The sequence below is a fragment of the Macrobrachium nipponense genome, chromosome 7 (genome assembly GCF_015104395.2).
Source record: "Macrobrachium nipponense isolate FS-2020 chromosome 7, ASM1510439v2, whole genome shotgun sequence".
NCBI classification, from domain to species: Eukaryota; Metazoa; Arthropoda; class Malacostraca; order Decapoda; family Palaemonidae; genus Macrobrachium; species Macrobrachium nipponense.
The window spans coordinates 11,294,133-11,310,863 of NC_061109.1; the positions used below are offsets into that span (position 1 = coordinate 11,294,133).

The following is a 16,731-nucleotide window of genomic DNA, read 5'->3' on the forward strand; positions in this document are numbered from 1 at the left end:
AAGCGGCTGAGATGAGGATGTTGAGATGAATGTGTTGAGTCATAAGATGGGATAGGATCAAAATCGATGATATTAGAGGGACAGTCAAATTGGTAGATGTGTCAAAGAAGATTCAGCAAAGAAGACTGCAGTGGTGTAGTTTGGTCATGTCATACAGAGAGAGGAGGATCATGTGTGTAGAAGGGTTATGGACATGGAGGTGGTTGGGAAGAGGAGGAGGGAAAGGGCAAGATTCAGATGGAAAGATAACATAACAAATGACTTTGGGAGGGAAAGGGGAATAAGAGAACAGGATACGCAAGATAGAAGAAGATGGAGATGGCTTACATAGAATAGCAACCGCATATAGAGATGGGTAAAAGCTGAAGACAAAGAAGTTTGAGCCATTGGATAAGGCATCTTTTAAGAATTTTGAAGGCACTTGCAACATTAAAGCACTGAGTGAGTGTTAATTCCTTTCTTTTATGCGGACTTGTTCTAGTGGAAACATCTCTTTGCTTTCATTGCATAGAGAAAAGATGCAGAAATGAAAACATTCTCAGATTTGTGACAGCACAAAAGTGGACTACTTTGGTAGATAGTGAAACAGTGGCTTTGTTATGTCCAGCTAGAAAATTTGAGGGTTTACCTGGACAACTTACACCATTAACAGGAGTAATTAAGAACTTATACTGTAGTGTTAGGAGGCTAAACACTCCTGTCCAAGAATACGTGATTAGGTTAATGCACACATTTGAATTCTGAACTTTTTAGTGTTTTTGAAACAAGCCTCATGTCACCTGTGCCATAAGCATGGCTTTCTCTTTCATTTAAAACCTTTTGCTAGAGTAGGTTGTCAAAGCTCAGTGGAGATGTGACTATATTTGCCTCACATTTTTGCAAATTTGCAAAATGTTCAAATTCAATGAGATGTGTAAAGCCCCTAGTCCTGTTGTTCTGGCAGGGAGGCTTTCTCCTGATCCAGATATGAGAGTAACCTTACTTTTTTTCTTATATTTAGTTGTTAGGAAACTGTGGTATTGAATTTTGCGAGTTTGAAGGTATAGATTGCTGTTTATGAGCATACATTCTTGTATGAAGGTAGTTGTTTTCTTTAGAACTGTCTGTTAGGGGCTTTTGGCTCAAGCACAGGACTCACTAGTACTCTTTGAGATAGTCCTTTTTCCATTTAAGGATCCTGTGACAAGTCTCGCAGTGAAGGCCTTACACTCTGCTGTGGTTTCCAATGTCTAAACAATACTTACGGGTAAAGATCAACAGCATGCAGGAATGTTTAGAAGCTTTTCCCCCTCGTTAAAAAGCTTTGAGTTTGCTTGGCTGAACAATTGTTTCTTTGTCTGTCATGACCCACCATCTTCAGTCTGTGTTGTAGTCAGCTAACTCTAACAGTAGGTAAGATTCATTCCAAATAATGGAAATGTTATGGTAAAATTATTTTTTGGATATTTACCTTCTGTTAGAGAGGAAACCCAGCCAGCCTCCCGACATCTTAATGGGCAGTCATTAAGAATCTGACAAGAATGTAAACCTGTTGGGTTAGCCAAGTGTTACTTTGTTTATTTTTGAATGCAGAATGCATCTAATGGTACAAAGATATAAGCTAACTTTCAAAAGTATGTAAGTATCCAAATAATTTTATCATAAGAATGAAAATTTTTAAGTACATGACAATATTTCAGGGCAGTTAGCAACAGCTTGACCTGACAGTTTTTCAGGGCATATAATTAAATAAGACGCCTTGGGATGGCATTTTCAATATAGCTCCTAGCTATTACCAAATATCACTGTTAGTCTACTGCTGATAGTCAGATGATAATGTTTGTTAAAATTATTTTTTATTTGATATTGACAAGTATCAGTTTGGAAATAGTTTACCTAATTAAGTACAGTGTATGTTATTTGACTGTAATAGGAGCATTTAAAAAAATAATTGAAGATAAGTATAATTCAAGTCATGTAACTGTTACAATAGCTTTTAATGGATAGGCAGTGTATTTGAATATCATAAAATTTCAGGTCCCCTGTGACTGGTTTGGTTGGAAGGATGTTAGTACTGTTGGTTCGTTGTCAGGCAAGCACGGATAGATTGGTTACAGCAAAATCTCATCTTACAATTCATGCTTTAGCAAAGGCTCTTGGACTAAATCTTATGGACCTTTACATTAGACATCGTCAGACTCTGGCTAAGGTAAGTTTATGTGTTTGAACTTATATTTTTTTTTATGAATTGAATTGGTTTTAGCATAAAGATATGAGTTCTTCTTTTATATGCAAGATGTAAGATTCAGTACAGGCAATCCCTGGTTATTGGTGGCATCGGTTATCGTCAACCAGGTTTTACGGCGCTTGTCTAGTAGCGATGATAACTGGATAACTGGTTTGCGCCGATCCTGGCTTAGCAGCACCGATCCCTTGTTGTTGGCACCGATCCCCATTTGAATAGTGGTGCAGATACCAGGGATCGGCACTATTATCTTATCGTGACTGTTAGGAACGGAAACCACCCCCACCAATAACCAGGGACTGCTTGTATATGTATCTATATGTTATTGCTACATATGAAGCAATTAAGACAGTGGTGTAACAATACAGTATGAGGCTGAACTCTGATAAAAACAAAGAAATTGTTATCATTTGTAGGTAGAAAACTTTTAAACAATGGAGTTGAATGTGACTGCTGCATCACCTATGTTCAGTTTGTACATACAGTCGACCACCGCTATTCGTGGACTAGTTTCGCGGACTCACATACTCACTGATTTCCCGATGGACTTTATATACCCATTATTCGTGGGAAATTCTTGTATTCATGGTAATTTTCTGTGAGAAATATCCATAGATTACTGAATTTTCATATCAATTTTATGATTAAATGCTCTTTCTGTGATAAAAGTTAAAAAAAGACAGGTATAAGCTTTTTCAGTGGGTATTTCTTGAGTTTGAATTAACAAAACAGGCAGTTTTAAATGTTTTTTATAGGGGTTCTAAGTATTCGCTGATTCTAGCTATTTGGGGAGGGGGGGTAGGTTGTTTGCTATGCATCCCCCTTGAATATGGGTGATCCACTGTAGTTTTTTAGTCTCTTATAATTGCTTCTTTCTCTATAACTGATCTGAATTGATGTAATAAGAGATACCATAATAAAGAATTTAGAAATTGGGTCATGGACCTGAGGAATCTACAGCGGCTTGAGGTGCTTTATCAGCATTTGATCTTTCCATTTGCTTTAAAATGAAATTATTGGTTTTCAGTTTGGAAATGCAGGATGACCATTATACCAGTGATCACTTCCCAATAGTTATTGGTGTCACTAACTAAAGCAGTCCTAGCTAGAGACTGCTCAGGTGGAATTTTAAAGAGTAGACTGACCTAATTAAACAGACAATGCTCCATTAATGCAGTTACTGGGGATTTTCTTGTAACTGATGATATTATAAACTTGCTGAATCCCACTATCTTAATAGAATGCTTGCAATCCAGAAGTTAAGAAATCACATTAATGTTGCTAGTGTATTTTGTTTTTATTAGTTGCATAAACCCCTCTCACTTTGTTAGGGAAAAAACTTAGCAAGATAGCTGGTAAATATGTACCATGGAAACCTCTAGTAGGCCTACTTAAAATTGATGATGTAAAATTTGCTGTACCCAAGGTGGTTGCTGACACATTGGCTGATGTATTAGGGAATTCGGAATATATGAGGCTCACTCATGCTGAGAGCAGAGAAAAGCAAAAATGAGTCAATTTCACTCCATACAGGGAGGAACTATATAAATTGCTCTTTAACATGAGAGAATTTAAAATGGTCATGGTAAATTTAATAGATTCAGAACCTAGCCCAAATGACAGAAACATCCATAAGCCATGAAAAGGCATGCTTGTTGTGCTGCAAAGTTTTTATCTCTAGTACAGTATTATATATTTTGTTCATGAAACTTACCTGTCAGATATATATATAGCTGTATTCTCTGAAGTCCGACAGAATTTCTAAAAACTTACGACACACGTAGTGGGAGTAGGGTGGTTAGTACCCATTCCCGCCGCTGGGAGGCGGGTGTCAGGAACCATTCCCATTTTCTATCAGATTTCTTCTGTCGCCAGTGTCGTAAACATCTGTTTACACACCTCCGCCTCAGGATTTTGGAAAACTTTTCATTGGCTTGAGTATCCTCTTGACTTTTTGGTTTTTTTGTTTTGGATCGATAGCTTGGCATACGTGACTGTGGATTGTTTTGAATTTGGCTTGGTTTTTTCCTTAAATATGTCTGGATCTAGTTCGGCTAGCGCCAGGGTGTGTTTGAAAGTTGAATGCAAGGTGAGGCTACCAAAAGCCTTGGTTGATCCTCACACATTGTGTAAAGGTTGTAGGGGGCAAGTTTGTAAAGTATGATTTTCGCTGTAATCGGTGGCGAAAGGTTGGATGATTTACAAATGGAAGACGTATGAATCCTACGTAAATAAATTAGAGCGTGACAGGATCAGGAGGTCTTCCTCCAGGAGTAAATCGGGTAGCAGACAGGGTCTTAATGTAACCCCTTCTAACCCTCCTTTAGATTTTGTGTCTCCTAACCCCGTAGTGTTGCCTTCGGGCCCTCAAGTGGTATCTGCGGAGGGTAATGCCCTTTCACTTATTCTGGATTCATTGAAAACGCTCGAATCTAAAGTACTTGCCCTTGAAAACAGGCAAACTTAGTGCAGTGATAGTGCCCCTAGTGAAGTGGAGGGGGCGTCAGATCGGCCCTATAGCGCCTCTAGGCTGGGACCTCTGCCGGACTCCCAGGACTCAGGGGGAGGGCGGGATGTTCGAAGGCCGAAGGAGGGTTACGGGGATCCCCCACCGATCTGACGTCCCTTCAGCAGTTCCTGTGGACACTTCCCAGGCTGCTAAGGAGCGTGCTCGAGCACGTATCCAGAGAGATTGTTTTTCGTCTTCCGACGCGTCCTCCTCGCGCAAGGGGTGGGAATCTCGTCCGGATTCGCGGCCTTTGAAGAGGACTCTTCAAGATCGAGACACTTCACGTCATGCTATGTCTGATTGGAATTCTTCTCTGGAAAGCGTAGCCTTTCCGCCCCAGAAGAAGTCTAGGACGTCATCGGATGATGACGCCTTCGAGCGCCCTAGTCGCTCTAGAGCCAAGGCTGTTCCTGGGAGAAGGAAGAAGGCGTCCCCTCGCCCCTCACCTTCTCACAGGCACAGCTCGTCTCCTCGTAAGGAGACTTCTCAGACTGAGATAATCCTTGCTATGCAACGGCAACTGGACGCTTTACTTAAGCAGAAGGATACGGTTCCTCGTCGCAAGAAAGACGACAGACTTCCGATCAAGAGAACAAGACAGTCTTCTCCACCTGCTCCTCTTTCGTCCTCGTCTCCTGGTATTTTGCCCTCTAGGCTTCGTTCTGCTCCCCAGCGTTCGTCTAGAGGTGGCGGTAAACGTCAGGAGAGAGAGAGGTTTCTTCGTTTTGCCCTCTCTTCTCAATGTAAGGACGCTCGGCGTTCCGACATCGACGTTTCTGATGACAATGTTTTAGTTCCTGATGGACGAACTTTAGTACGTTCTGCTCCGCTTCGTCATGCTTGTGTTGACGCTCAACAGGACGCTCGTCAAGTGTCAGTCCCTGTTTCTTCGCGGGACGTTCGTAGGGACGCTTCGCGGGACGCTAGGAGAGACGCTCCGCTCGACGCTTCTTTGGACGCTTCGTTGGACGCTCAGTTGGACGCTGATTTGGACGCTTCGTTGGACGCTCGGAGGGACGCTAGGCTGGACGCGCCGATGGACGCTAGTAGACATTGTCGTAAGAGCTCTTTGGACGAGAATATGGAAGTTCGCTCTCGATCGGACATTGTTCCCGAGTCTTTGGCTGACGCTACACGTCTTCCTTCAACTTCGCGTTCTACTCAAGTTGTGATTGCTGATCCTGTGACTGTTAAGGATTCTGTTAAGGGTACACTACCCTCTTCTTCTCGCCATCATTCTGATATGAGACTTGGAGCAAAAGGACTTCTGCCTCTTTCTTCGGAGTTTCACTCGGGTAAGGAAGAAGGGGAATTAAGCTGTTCTTCTGAGGATGTTGACGAAGAACAACCCTCGACGTCGTCTTCTTCAGACTACCAAGTTTTGGCTCGGCTGCTCCGGGATTCATTTGGAGATACCTTCCTTCCTTCTGCTCCTTCTCCTCCATCGCAGTTTTCGTCGTCGAAAGCTAAGAAAACACCAGGGTTTGTGAAAATGAAGACGACGTTGTCTACCAAGAGGGCTTTCCGTAAGGTTAACGCCTGGATGGAGACTAGAAAAGCTAAGGGAAGCACCACTTTCGCCCTGCCTCCGTCTAGGCTTAGCGGTAAGGCAGGGATGTGGTATGAAACCGGTGAGGAGTTAGGATTGAAGGTTCCGACGTCAGCACAAGGAGATTTCGCCAGTGTGTGGATGCCTCAAGGAGAGCTCTTTTAGCCTCAGCGAAAGTGTCGTGGACGACTTCCGAACTTGACCATCTGTTGAAGGGTCTTTATAGGTCCTTGGAAGTTTTTAACTTTTTGGACTGGTGTCTTGGTGTGTTAGACAACCAGTCTCGTAAGCCAGATTCGATCAGCTTGGGGGAGCTGTCCAGTGTATTGTCATGCATGGACAAGGCCGTCAGGGATGGCTCAGAGGAGTTAGCCTCTCATTTTTCAGCAGGCGTGTTGAAGAAAAGATCGCTTTATTGCAATTTTGCGGCTAAGTCTGTCTCTCCCTCACAGAAGACAGAACTTTTGTATGCGCCCTTCTCGAGTCATCTCTTCCCCCAGGCTATGGTGAAGGATCTGGCAGTAAGTCTTCAGGAGAAAGCCACTCAAGACCTTTTGGCTCAGTCGTCGAGACGTCCTGCTGTCCCTTCCATGTCTTCAGGAGTCCAGTCTATTAGGAAGCAGAAGCCCTTTCGTGGAGGATCTTCAGCTAGATCTTTACCCCGAGGAAGGAGTCTTCCTAGAGGTAGAGCCCCGGCTAAGTCCAGGGGCAAGAAGTGAGAGTGCATTACTTCAGTCACCGGTAGGAGCCAGGCTTCAGTTGTTTGGAGGAGCCTGGAGAGAAAGAGGCAGACACCTGGTCTCTCAATATCATAGAGAAGGGGTACAAGATTCCTTTCGTAAGGCCTCCCCCTCTGACTTCCACTCCCAGGGACTTGTCCCCGTCGTATCCTCAAGAAAAACAGAAGATACTTTTCGATCTGCTCGAGCAGATACTCGAGAAACGAGCAGTGGAACAGGTCTTAGACCTGGCTACGCCAGGATTTTACAACAGATTGTTTCTTGTTCCGAAACACTCGGGAGGGTGGCGGCCAGTCTTGGATGTAAGTCGTCTGAACCTCTTCATAGAAAAGTAGAAGTTCAAGATGGAGACACCTCAGTCAGTTCTAGGGGCCTTAAGACCGGGAGATTGGATGGTATCACTCGATCTTCAGGATGCATACTTTCACGTCCCGATACACCCCCAGTCTATGAAGTACCTTCGGTTCGTCCTAAAAGGAAAGGTGTTTCAGTTCAGGGCTCTTTGTTTCGGTCTGAGTACGGCCCCATTTGTGTTCACCATCTTAATGAAGAATGTGGCGAGGTGGCTCCATCTTTCCAACATCAGGATCTCGCTCTATCTGGACGACTGGCTCATACGAGCTTCTTCGCAGACCCGGTGCCTGAAGGACCTGCAAACGACTGTCTTTAGCGGCGTCCCTGGGACTTCTGGTGAACTTCGAAAAGTCACATCTGACCCCAACACAGTCCATCGTGTATCTGGGGATTCAGATGGATTCAGTGGCTTTTCGGGCTTTTCCGTCCCAGGAACGTCAGCAACAAGGCATAGAGAAAGTGTCAGCCTTTCTAGGGAAGGATTCATGCTCGGTGAGGGAATGGATGAGTCTGCTGGGGACCATTTCCTCGCTGGAGAAGTTTGTTTCTCTGGGGAGGCTACACCTCCGACCTCTTCAGTTCTTCCTGTTGGACAACTGGACAGAGAAGGACAACTTCGACATGATCTTAATCATCTCAGAAGAGGTAAAGAGCCATCTAAGATGGTGGCTCGATCCGTTAAAGCTATCAGAGGGCATATCCCTCAAGCTTCGGAACCCCGACCTAGTGTTGTTCTCCGACGCGTCATCCACGGGGTGGGGAGCAACACTAGGGGGGGAGGAAGTGTCAGGCACCTGGAGAGGGGAACAGGTAGCCTGGCATATCAACTTCAAGGAGCTGGCAGCGGTTCAGTTAGCGCTCCAGTTCTTTCAGGACAAGTCTCCCGTCGAGTAGTCCAAGTCAACTCGGACAATCCACAGCCCTGGCATACTTGAAGAAACAAGGAGGAACTCACTCTCGCTCCCTGTTCTTTCGCTCATGCGAAAGAAATTCTGCTTTGGGCAAAGGCGAGAGAGATCACGATCTTGACAAGGTTCATTGCCGGAGTCGAGAACGTCCGTGCGGATCTCCTCAGTCGACAAGGACAGTTGCTGCCGACAGAGTGGACCCTCAATCAGGACGTATGCCAGGAACTGTGGGGTCTTTGGGGACGCCCTTTGGTGGACGTTTTTGCAACCGCAAGGACGGCGAGACTTCCTCTTTACTGCTCCCCGGTTCTCGATCCGGGGGCAGTAGCAGTGGACGCCCTGTTATGGGATTGGACGGGCCTAGATCTCTACGCATTTCCCCCCTTCAAGATTCTGGGAGAAGTGATGAGAAAGTTCACAGCTTCGGAGGGGACGAGGTTGACGTTAATCGCCCCCTTTTGGCCCGCAGCGATCTGGTTCACAGAGGTGATGTCCTACCTGGTGGACTTTCCGAGATCTCTTCTGTTAAGGAGAGATCTACTCAAACAGCCCCACTTCGAGAGGTACCACAAAAACCTCTCCAGCTCTGAGTCTGACTGCGCTTGCAGGACTATCCAGAAGTTGGCCAGAGCGAGAGGTTTTTCAAAAACCTGTGGCTAAAGCTATCGCCACCGCGAGGAGACTTTCTTCAATTGCGGTTTACCAATCGAAGTGGGCAGCTTTTAGGAGCTGGTGTAAAAAGAAAGGAGTTTCCTCCACCACGACCTCTGTGAGCCAGATCGCCGACTTCCTTCTCTATCTCAGACGAGATTTGAAGCTTGCAGTGTCAACCATTAAAGGCTACAGAAGTGTCTTATCTGTAGTTTTTCGACATAGAGGTCTTGACCTTGCTAATAACAAGGATCTACATGATCTACTGAGATCTTTTGAGACCACCAAGGTACCGCTACCGAAGTTACCTTCGTGGAATCTGGGCGTGGTTCTCAAGTTTTTAATGTCAAGCCGCTTTGAACCCCTTTACTCTGCCTCTTTGCGAGATTTGACGAAGAAGACTGTATTCCTAACTGCTCTGGCGACGGCGAAGAGAGTTAGCGAGATACAGGCTATTAGTAAACACGTCGGCTTCAAAGGGCATAATGCGGTCTGCTCTTTGGGTATGTCATTCCTGGCTAAGAATGAAAACCCTTCCAATCCTTGGCCTAAAACGTTTGAAATCAAGGTATGGCAGAAATCATTGGTCAGAGCCAGAAAGAGTCCTGTGTCCGGTCAGGGCTCTTATAGAATATCTTCGTAGGATAAAGGAGTGTAGAGGTTCTGCGGAGAACTTATGGTGTTCGGTCAAGAGACCTAATATGCCCATGTCCAAGAATGCAATGGCATTCTTTTTAAGGAACACCATTAAGGAGGCGCACTCCAATTGTAAAGACAGTGACTTTAAACTCTTAAAAGTTAACGCTCACGAAGTAAGGGCTATTTCGACTTCTATAGCCTTTCAGAAAAATATGGCTCTCAAAGATATTTTAAGTGCCACATTTTTGGAGAAGTAACTCGGTGTTCGCCTCGCACTATTTACGGGAGGTCAGAACGACATATGAAAACTGTTACTCTCTTGGACCATACGTTGCCGCAGACACTATCTTGGGGGCAGGAGGTAGCACTCATCCTTTCCCATAGAAAAGGGTAGGTGAGTTTTTTTAATGATTGTAATGTTTATGGTTGTAGGGTCGGCCGCCGAATACGGTCGTCCCTTCTTTTAGCCTTTTGTATATGGGAGTATTTTGTTAGGCTACTTAGGTGGTGGTTTTTGCCTCGTTGTCCTCAGAAGTATGGTCATGGTCTAGTCACATTGTGGTCTCGTCCCCGTTGACAGATTATCTATAGAGCGCACCAACTACACAGGTCTCTACCTTGTTGGTAACTCTAGTGAAGCAGATGCAGGCTTGGGTGGCAGTAATCACGAAGTCAGCTATGCTAACAGGTAAGGAACCAAGATGTCTATCATCTACATTTATATGTTTCCTAAAATCCTTTTTCTGTCTCTCCCACTGCCAAAGGTGGGATTCAGCTATATATATATCTGACAGGTAAGTTTCATGAACAAAATGATATTGTTAAGATACAATAAAGTTTGTTCATACTTACCTGGCAGATATATATATTTTTAGTACCCACCCACCTCCCCTCAGGAGACAGTGGAGATAGAAATCTGATAGAAAATGGGAATGGTTCCTGACACCCGCCTCCCAGCGGCGGGAATGGGTACTAACCACCCTACTCCCACTACGTGTGTCGTAAGTTTTTAGAAATTCTGTCGGACTTCAGAGAATACAGCTATATATATATCTGCCAGGTAAGTATGAACAAACTTTATTGTATCTTAACAATATCATATTAAATAGAATTTTCATAGAACACATTTATCCTTGTGTTTTGGAAAATGTGAGTAAACTTTAATATATAAAACGAAGAAAAAGCTGCTTGTTGGCTTCAAGCTATCAATTCATAGCTCTAACATGATGTATTAGTAAGATAATAGAAAAGACGATTAATATTTTTCTTATGTGGTGTTTTAAAATGTAACAATCATCTTTCAGCTGGTCAGTGTGGCCTCTGGGCATTGCTTTCCACCTCATGTTTTAGTCCAGATGGAGCCCTCTATAAGATGCCTTTTTATTAAGTTGAATGGGGATTTGTAACAGAAGAAACCGAAAACCTGGAACATACATTGACAGGGCTTGGAACTCTTGGAGGAATCCATGATCAAAAGGATGGACACACTAAAAAATGTAAAGAAATAACGGGCAAACGAAGCAACCGACTTGGGAAGAAGAGCGCAATGCGGCTACTCTCCAAGGCGGTCAAAGAAAGACTGATGTGTCTTAAGGTCCCAAGCTTGGTTGTTAACCAGCTTCACCTCGTATACATATGTGTTGCCAGATGCCACAGATTCCTTGCTTTACAATTTTTTATTGTTTTTAACCGGTTTCCAGCTGGCACTAGAAGATTATCCTATTGTTAAGACCTCAGGTTTGTAAGCTATGAAAAATACAAATTGATTAAAAATTTGCCATTTTGAGGTTAGAACAATTCAGTTACAAGTAGGGCTATTTTTTGTTAGGCATCATACAGTACAGGCAGTCCTCAGTTATAGGTGGCCTCGGTTATTGGCAATTGGGTTTTACGGCACTTGTCTAGTGACGGCGATAACTGGATTTCCGATGCCGATATCTCCTTATCAATGCTGATTCCCACTAGACAGCGGTGCCGATCTCCGGTTATTGATGCCGAGAAATGAGGATCAGCGCTATTGTTTTCAGTTATCGGTAGTAGGTGTCTGGGTTCTGGAGAGGTTACTGCTGACTCAGCAAGTTGGTTGTCTTGTTTGTTCCCAACCACCCCAACATGGGAAGGAACCCAGCAAAACTTTACTTCTTTACCTCTTCTTTTCACTAATAGCAGCCATTCCAGTATCTCTAAACATCAGGACCTGTAAACGGAAGATTAACAAATTTATATGTAGACAGTTAAAATATTTTAAAGACTGAAGAGCATTTGAGTAACAATATATAGTAAAACAATTTCCATTGAGAGTTAAAATTTCCTTTAAGTCCTTGAAAACTGAATACAGCTCTACTGTAAAAATAGATGCAACAAATGAAATCTTCCAGTTCTTTTTACATCAGGAAACATCACTCTTAACCCGACAATATCATTGACTTGGAGCATTCTGTGAAAACTGCAACATAGTTTGTGTTGGGAGGAATGATCTTAAAATATTGCTCATATTGTTTCATTGGACATTTCTGCTTTCATTGACTTAAAATATCTACAGCATTTGACCTCTTGAAGGTTCCAGGGAAGCTAATTGAACATCTAGCTCGTAAAGTTTTTATCCTTGGGACGTTTTAATTGAATGATAACACAGTCAGTTCTAAAAGCAAATGGTTGGGGTTACTTAGTGTGATTTTCATTAAGATGTCAATGCCTTTCATTTCTGATACAAATACTGGTCAAGGATTTAGGGAGCCTCTGAAATCTGCAACAGCTCCGAACCAGCAGATGATGATAATGTAGATCCAGAGGCCCCTCAGCAGCATTCACAAGCATGCTTTCAGTGGGAGATGTCTTAAATGCTCCTGTAGCCAGTCTTATTCCTGCATGATGAATTGAATGTAGCATTTTAAGGCTATTGAGTTTTGATAAGCTGTACACTACACATTCATAAGCACCTCAGTGGCATGGTCGGTATGGTGTTGGCATGCCACCTCGGTGGCCGCGAGTTCGATTCTCAGGCATTCCATTGAAGGGTCAGAGATGTGTATTTCTGATGATAGAAGTTCACTCTCGACGTGGTTCGGAAGCCACGTAAAGCTGTTGGTCCCGTTGCTGATAACCACTGGTTCCATACAGTATAAAAACACTATACAAACAAATAAACTACACATTAATAAGTTAATTTTGAAGACTGTAGCTTTGTATAGTCTTAACATCTGAGTTCGGGTTCGCATCCCATAAAGTATGGACAGAAATTGTAGACCATTATTGGTTTCAAGCATTTTGCCTTAATATATTTCAGATGTGGAATCCAAGTCGGCTTGTTATCAACAACCAACCCAAGAAACCTTGTTTCAGCAATGCTTGAATTCTTTGCCCATGTATGAACACATCTGGATCAGGTGAACTCCTCTTTTATGACAAAGGTGCATGGTAACTGTTTTACTAACAGAAAACCTAAAACCATTCATTGCAGCCCACTTTACTATATTATCAATGCAGAGTTGAAGACGTCATTCCACCACTGCCATCCAAAGATATGGAAAATTCATCAACAGCAAGAATGTGTTACGTATATCTGAGGGAATTATTTTAGATACTCCATTTATTGCTAAGGCAAATAAGGATACACTTAGAATTTGTGGTACTCCTTGGTGTAATACATCACATTGTTGCTTCAACTTGAATTTATTTAAATAAAAGTGTCTTGATAAAAAGAGGCAAATGGCATCTCAGGTTATTATCAGTATTCAGTAGATGAAACCTTTTCATATAGAACAAGACCAGAAGGGCCACTGACTTGAAATTCAAGCTTCCAAAGAATGTGGTGTTCATTAGGAAAAAGTAAGAGGAAGTAAAAGGAAATACAGAAAGAAGAGATCCCGCTCATTAAAAAAGAAAAACTTATAAATAGGTAAATAGATAAAAATGTAATAAAAACCATGAAGAATACTATCAGGTTAGTAATGCATTGCATTTTTGCTTCAACTTCTGAAGTTACAACTGCAGGACATCCTTTGGGAGGCTGTTCCACAGTCCAGTGGTGTGAGGAATAAAGGACCTTTGGAACTGGAACTGTAATGTTGGGCAGCATCGCACATTTACTGCATACTGGTGCTGCTGTTCAGTGGAATCTGGTTGCTCTCGGCAGATAAAGGGGATGAGGGATCAATTGTGAATGTGAAAGGTCTCTGTTAAAATATAACTTTTCAAATAGTGACAAGCAAGAGCGAGTCATAACTGGTAGTACTATTATGAAACGGAAACTTACCACCACGAACCGCTCTATATAAAAGAGATAAATCTCTGACAGAAGGGTACATTCACGCTGGAGAACAGTATTTCAGGCAAGGAAGTACAAATAACCTAAAACAGGTTGCATTGATTTTATCACTTATATAAGCCTTACAAACAATACCTAAATTTCATGTGTGATGTTTCTCAAAAGTTTGGTGTGAGTCAAAATTTACACTTATTGTAGTTAAAGCTTCAGACTCATAAAGAACCCTCAGAATGGCATATCTCCATGTTGAGACATAGGTTTCACCAAGATCAAAGAAAACAGTAACATGGTGCTGTTTGTAAGAAAAAGCTTTACATATTGAAGATTCCATTTGTACAAACTCGTAAGTTGTGGAGTAGACACTTAGAAAATCACACTAGGCAGGCAACAAATGGTATTTCCTGGTGTATGTTTAATTATTGAACATACAATCTAGGACCTGTTTAGCTTCTGTAAATGTGACGGATTCAGTACTTTTTATGTCTGCATTTATTTTTCCATGATGTACACATCACAGATGTGTGAGGGGATGGATGATTATCTCTATACATTTTACTTCTTTATAATATACACTAAGCTCTGGTTCAGTACACTTGACACACATGGCAGGCGTGCCTTTTATCTTCTGCTTACAAGATCCTAAGATATGAACTAAGATTCAGTCTTTTAGGAGGGATAGTTCTCCCAAAAAATGTGTAGATAGATAATGTCAAAGATACATAAAACCAAAGATACATAAAACATTGTCATAATACAAATGTTTTCAAATTATTTTCAATATAACAAAATTAAAATGCTAAAGAACAAAAAGTAGCTGGGTCCTCTCTCCTCTTTGGAGACTGATCAGCATACTCATAACACAACCGATGACGAAGCAGAGGAAAAGGCACAACTATTGCAATTTGCATCTGCCCCAATGGAAAGTCAACACGGGAATCAAGGAAGGCCGTCTAAAAATGTTGACAACCACGAAACTTCTGGGCTGAATAAATGTGAATCAAAACACAGGCATAGATAAAAAAACTGGCTTGGGGAAAGGAGAGCAAAGCGAAAGACCACTCTCCAAGGCAGTTAAAGAAAGACTTGTGCATCACAAGGTTCCAAGCCTGGTCAGTGACTAGCATCCACTGTGTGTACCCATGAGTTGCCAGATGTCACAGATTCCTTGCTTTACAATCTTTGATTGTTTTAACTGGTTTCCAGCTGGCACTAGAAGATTATCCTATTGTTAAGACCTCAGGTTTGTTAGCAATGAAAAATACAAATTTATTAAAAATTTGTAATTTCTCTCCATTTGCTATCCCTGTTCTGCCTTCCACAGCTCAAGAGGACAGTTTTTTGTGTCCTATCAAGGTTCTTAGTACCTCTCTTGTGTGTATGGAGTCTGCCCTTCTTTCTCATCTGTTTCTGCTTACTTATCAACTGGATTGGCTTTTATCTAAAAGTTTTGCTTCTTATGGGCTACAACAAGTAATTGTTTGGGATTATTCACCAAATCACAAGTGGACCTTTCCTCGCTCAAGATTAGGGCTCATGGAGTCCATGCTCTTTCATCCTTCCTGGCTTTTAGGCACAGTTGGGAGCTCTCTGCCATCCATAGGACTGTCACCTTGTATTACCAGAACACCTTTACCAAGTTTTGTCTTTGAAGTTGTAAAAAACACTGGATTTGTATTTGTTGGTACCCTTTGTTGTGGCAATCTTTATACTTTGAGTGGGAATGGTGTTAAATCAGTCATCGTACTCATCCTCTTGATTCATTTGTAGGTGGTCTGGGTTATTGTGCATATCCTGGAGTACCAGCCTTTATGCCTCTTGTGCTTGATGAGGGGCCTTCTTTAGTTTCTTATGAAATTACCCATCTTCAGGAGATTTTTCAGTTGCAAAGTTGTCACTCATGGAAAAACATGTGCCAATTCCATTTTTCATTCCAGGGACTGAACTTCTGGTAGCTACCTTTTTATTTCTTGGATTCATCTGGGTTTGTCTGGAATTGCCCATCTTCAGGAGATTCTTCCATTACTAAATGTACTTGTGGCAGCACTCCTTTTTTATTTACCCCCGATAATCCCTATTGTTTTGTTCCTGAGAGTGGACTTTTGGCAGTTACCACTTCATTTCTTGCATCTCCTTCAGTCCTTCTAAATGGGATTCAGACTATTTTGTGGTTGATGGGTTATTATTATATTAATTTTATTTTTAATGTATGACACTTACCTGGCAGGTATATATATAGCTATATTCTCTGTTCCACCCTGGCAGAAATTTTCAAAACTCGCGGCAAACGCTAGTAACCTATTAGTAGTTCAGGCAACCACCACCCCGTTACCGTGGCGCTAGCGCTAGGAACCGTTCCCAATTGGGCCAGATTTTCTCTGCCAGCCGAACCGGCAACATTGTTGGTGGTTCCCTGCTAGGATTTTCATTCTCGTTGCTGACTTTTCATGGATCTTTGGTATTGTACTCGGAAACGTTAGCTTGGCATTCGCTTTGGATTGTTCTTTAAAGATGTCTGATACTGGAAGTATGTTTAGAGTTTGTGTAAAAGAGGGGTGTAAGGTAAGGTTGCCGAAAGCTTCGGTCGACCCTCATACCATTTGTAAGAAGTGTAGAGAGAATGTGTGTACTTGGGAGAATAGGTGCTTTGAATGTGAGAATTTATCAGAGAAGGAATGGAAGATATTTATGAAATATGTTGAGAGGCTTGAGAAAGATCGTGTAAGGAGATCTGTTTCTCGTAGTGAGAAGTCGAATTCTTCTAGTAAAAGGAGTGAATGTATTTCCTCTCCAGCTCCTTCTAACGTAGAATTGGTAGTTCCTTCTCCCCAGGTATCTCCTGCGCCCGCTGCTGTATCGGAGGAGGCGAACGATACACATATTGTGAAGGTGT

The 16,731-nt window shown here is 42.4% G+C and overlaps 1 protein-coding gene across 1 annotated transcript in view; it reads left to right on the forward strand.

The window, feature by feature from the left end:
* Window positions 1-16,731, forward strand: part of LOC135217537 (serine/threonine-protein kinase atr-like) — a 796,062-nt gene that overhangs the window by 420,524 nt on the left and 358,807 nt on the right. The window contains 1 exon segment of the mRNA XM_064253504.1: window positions 2,017-2,188. Within this exon segment, the coding sequence (XP_064109574.1) occupies window positions 2,017-2,188 (172 nt within the window).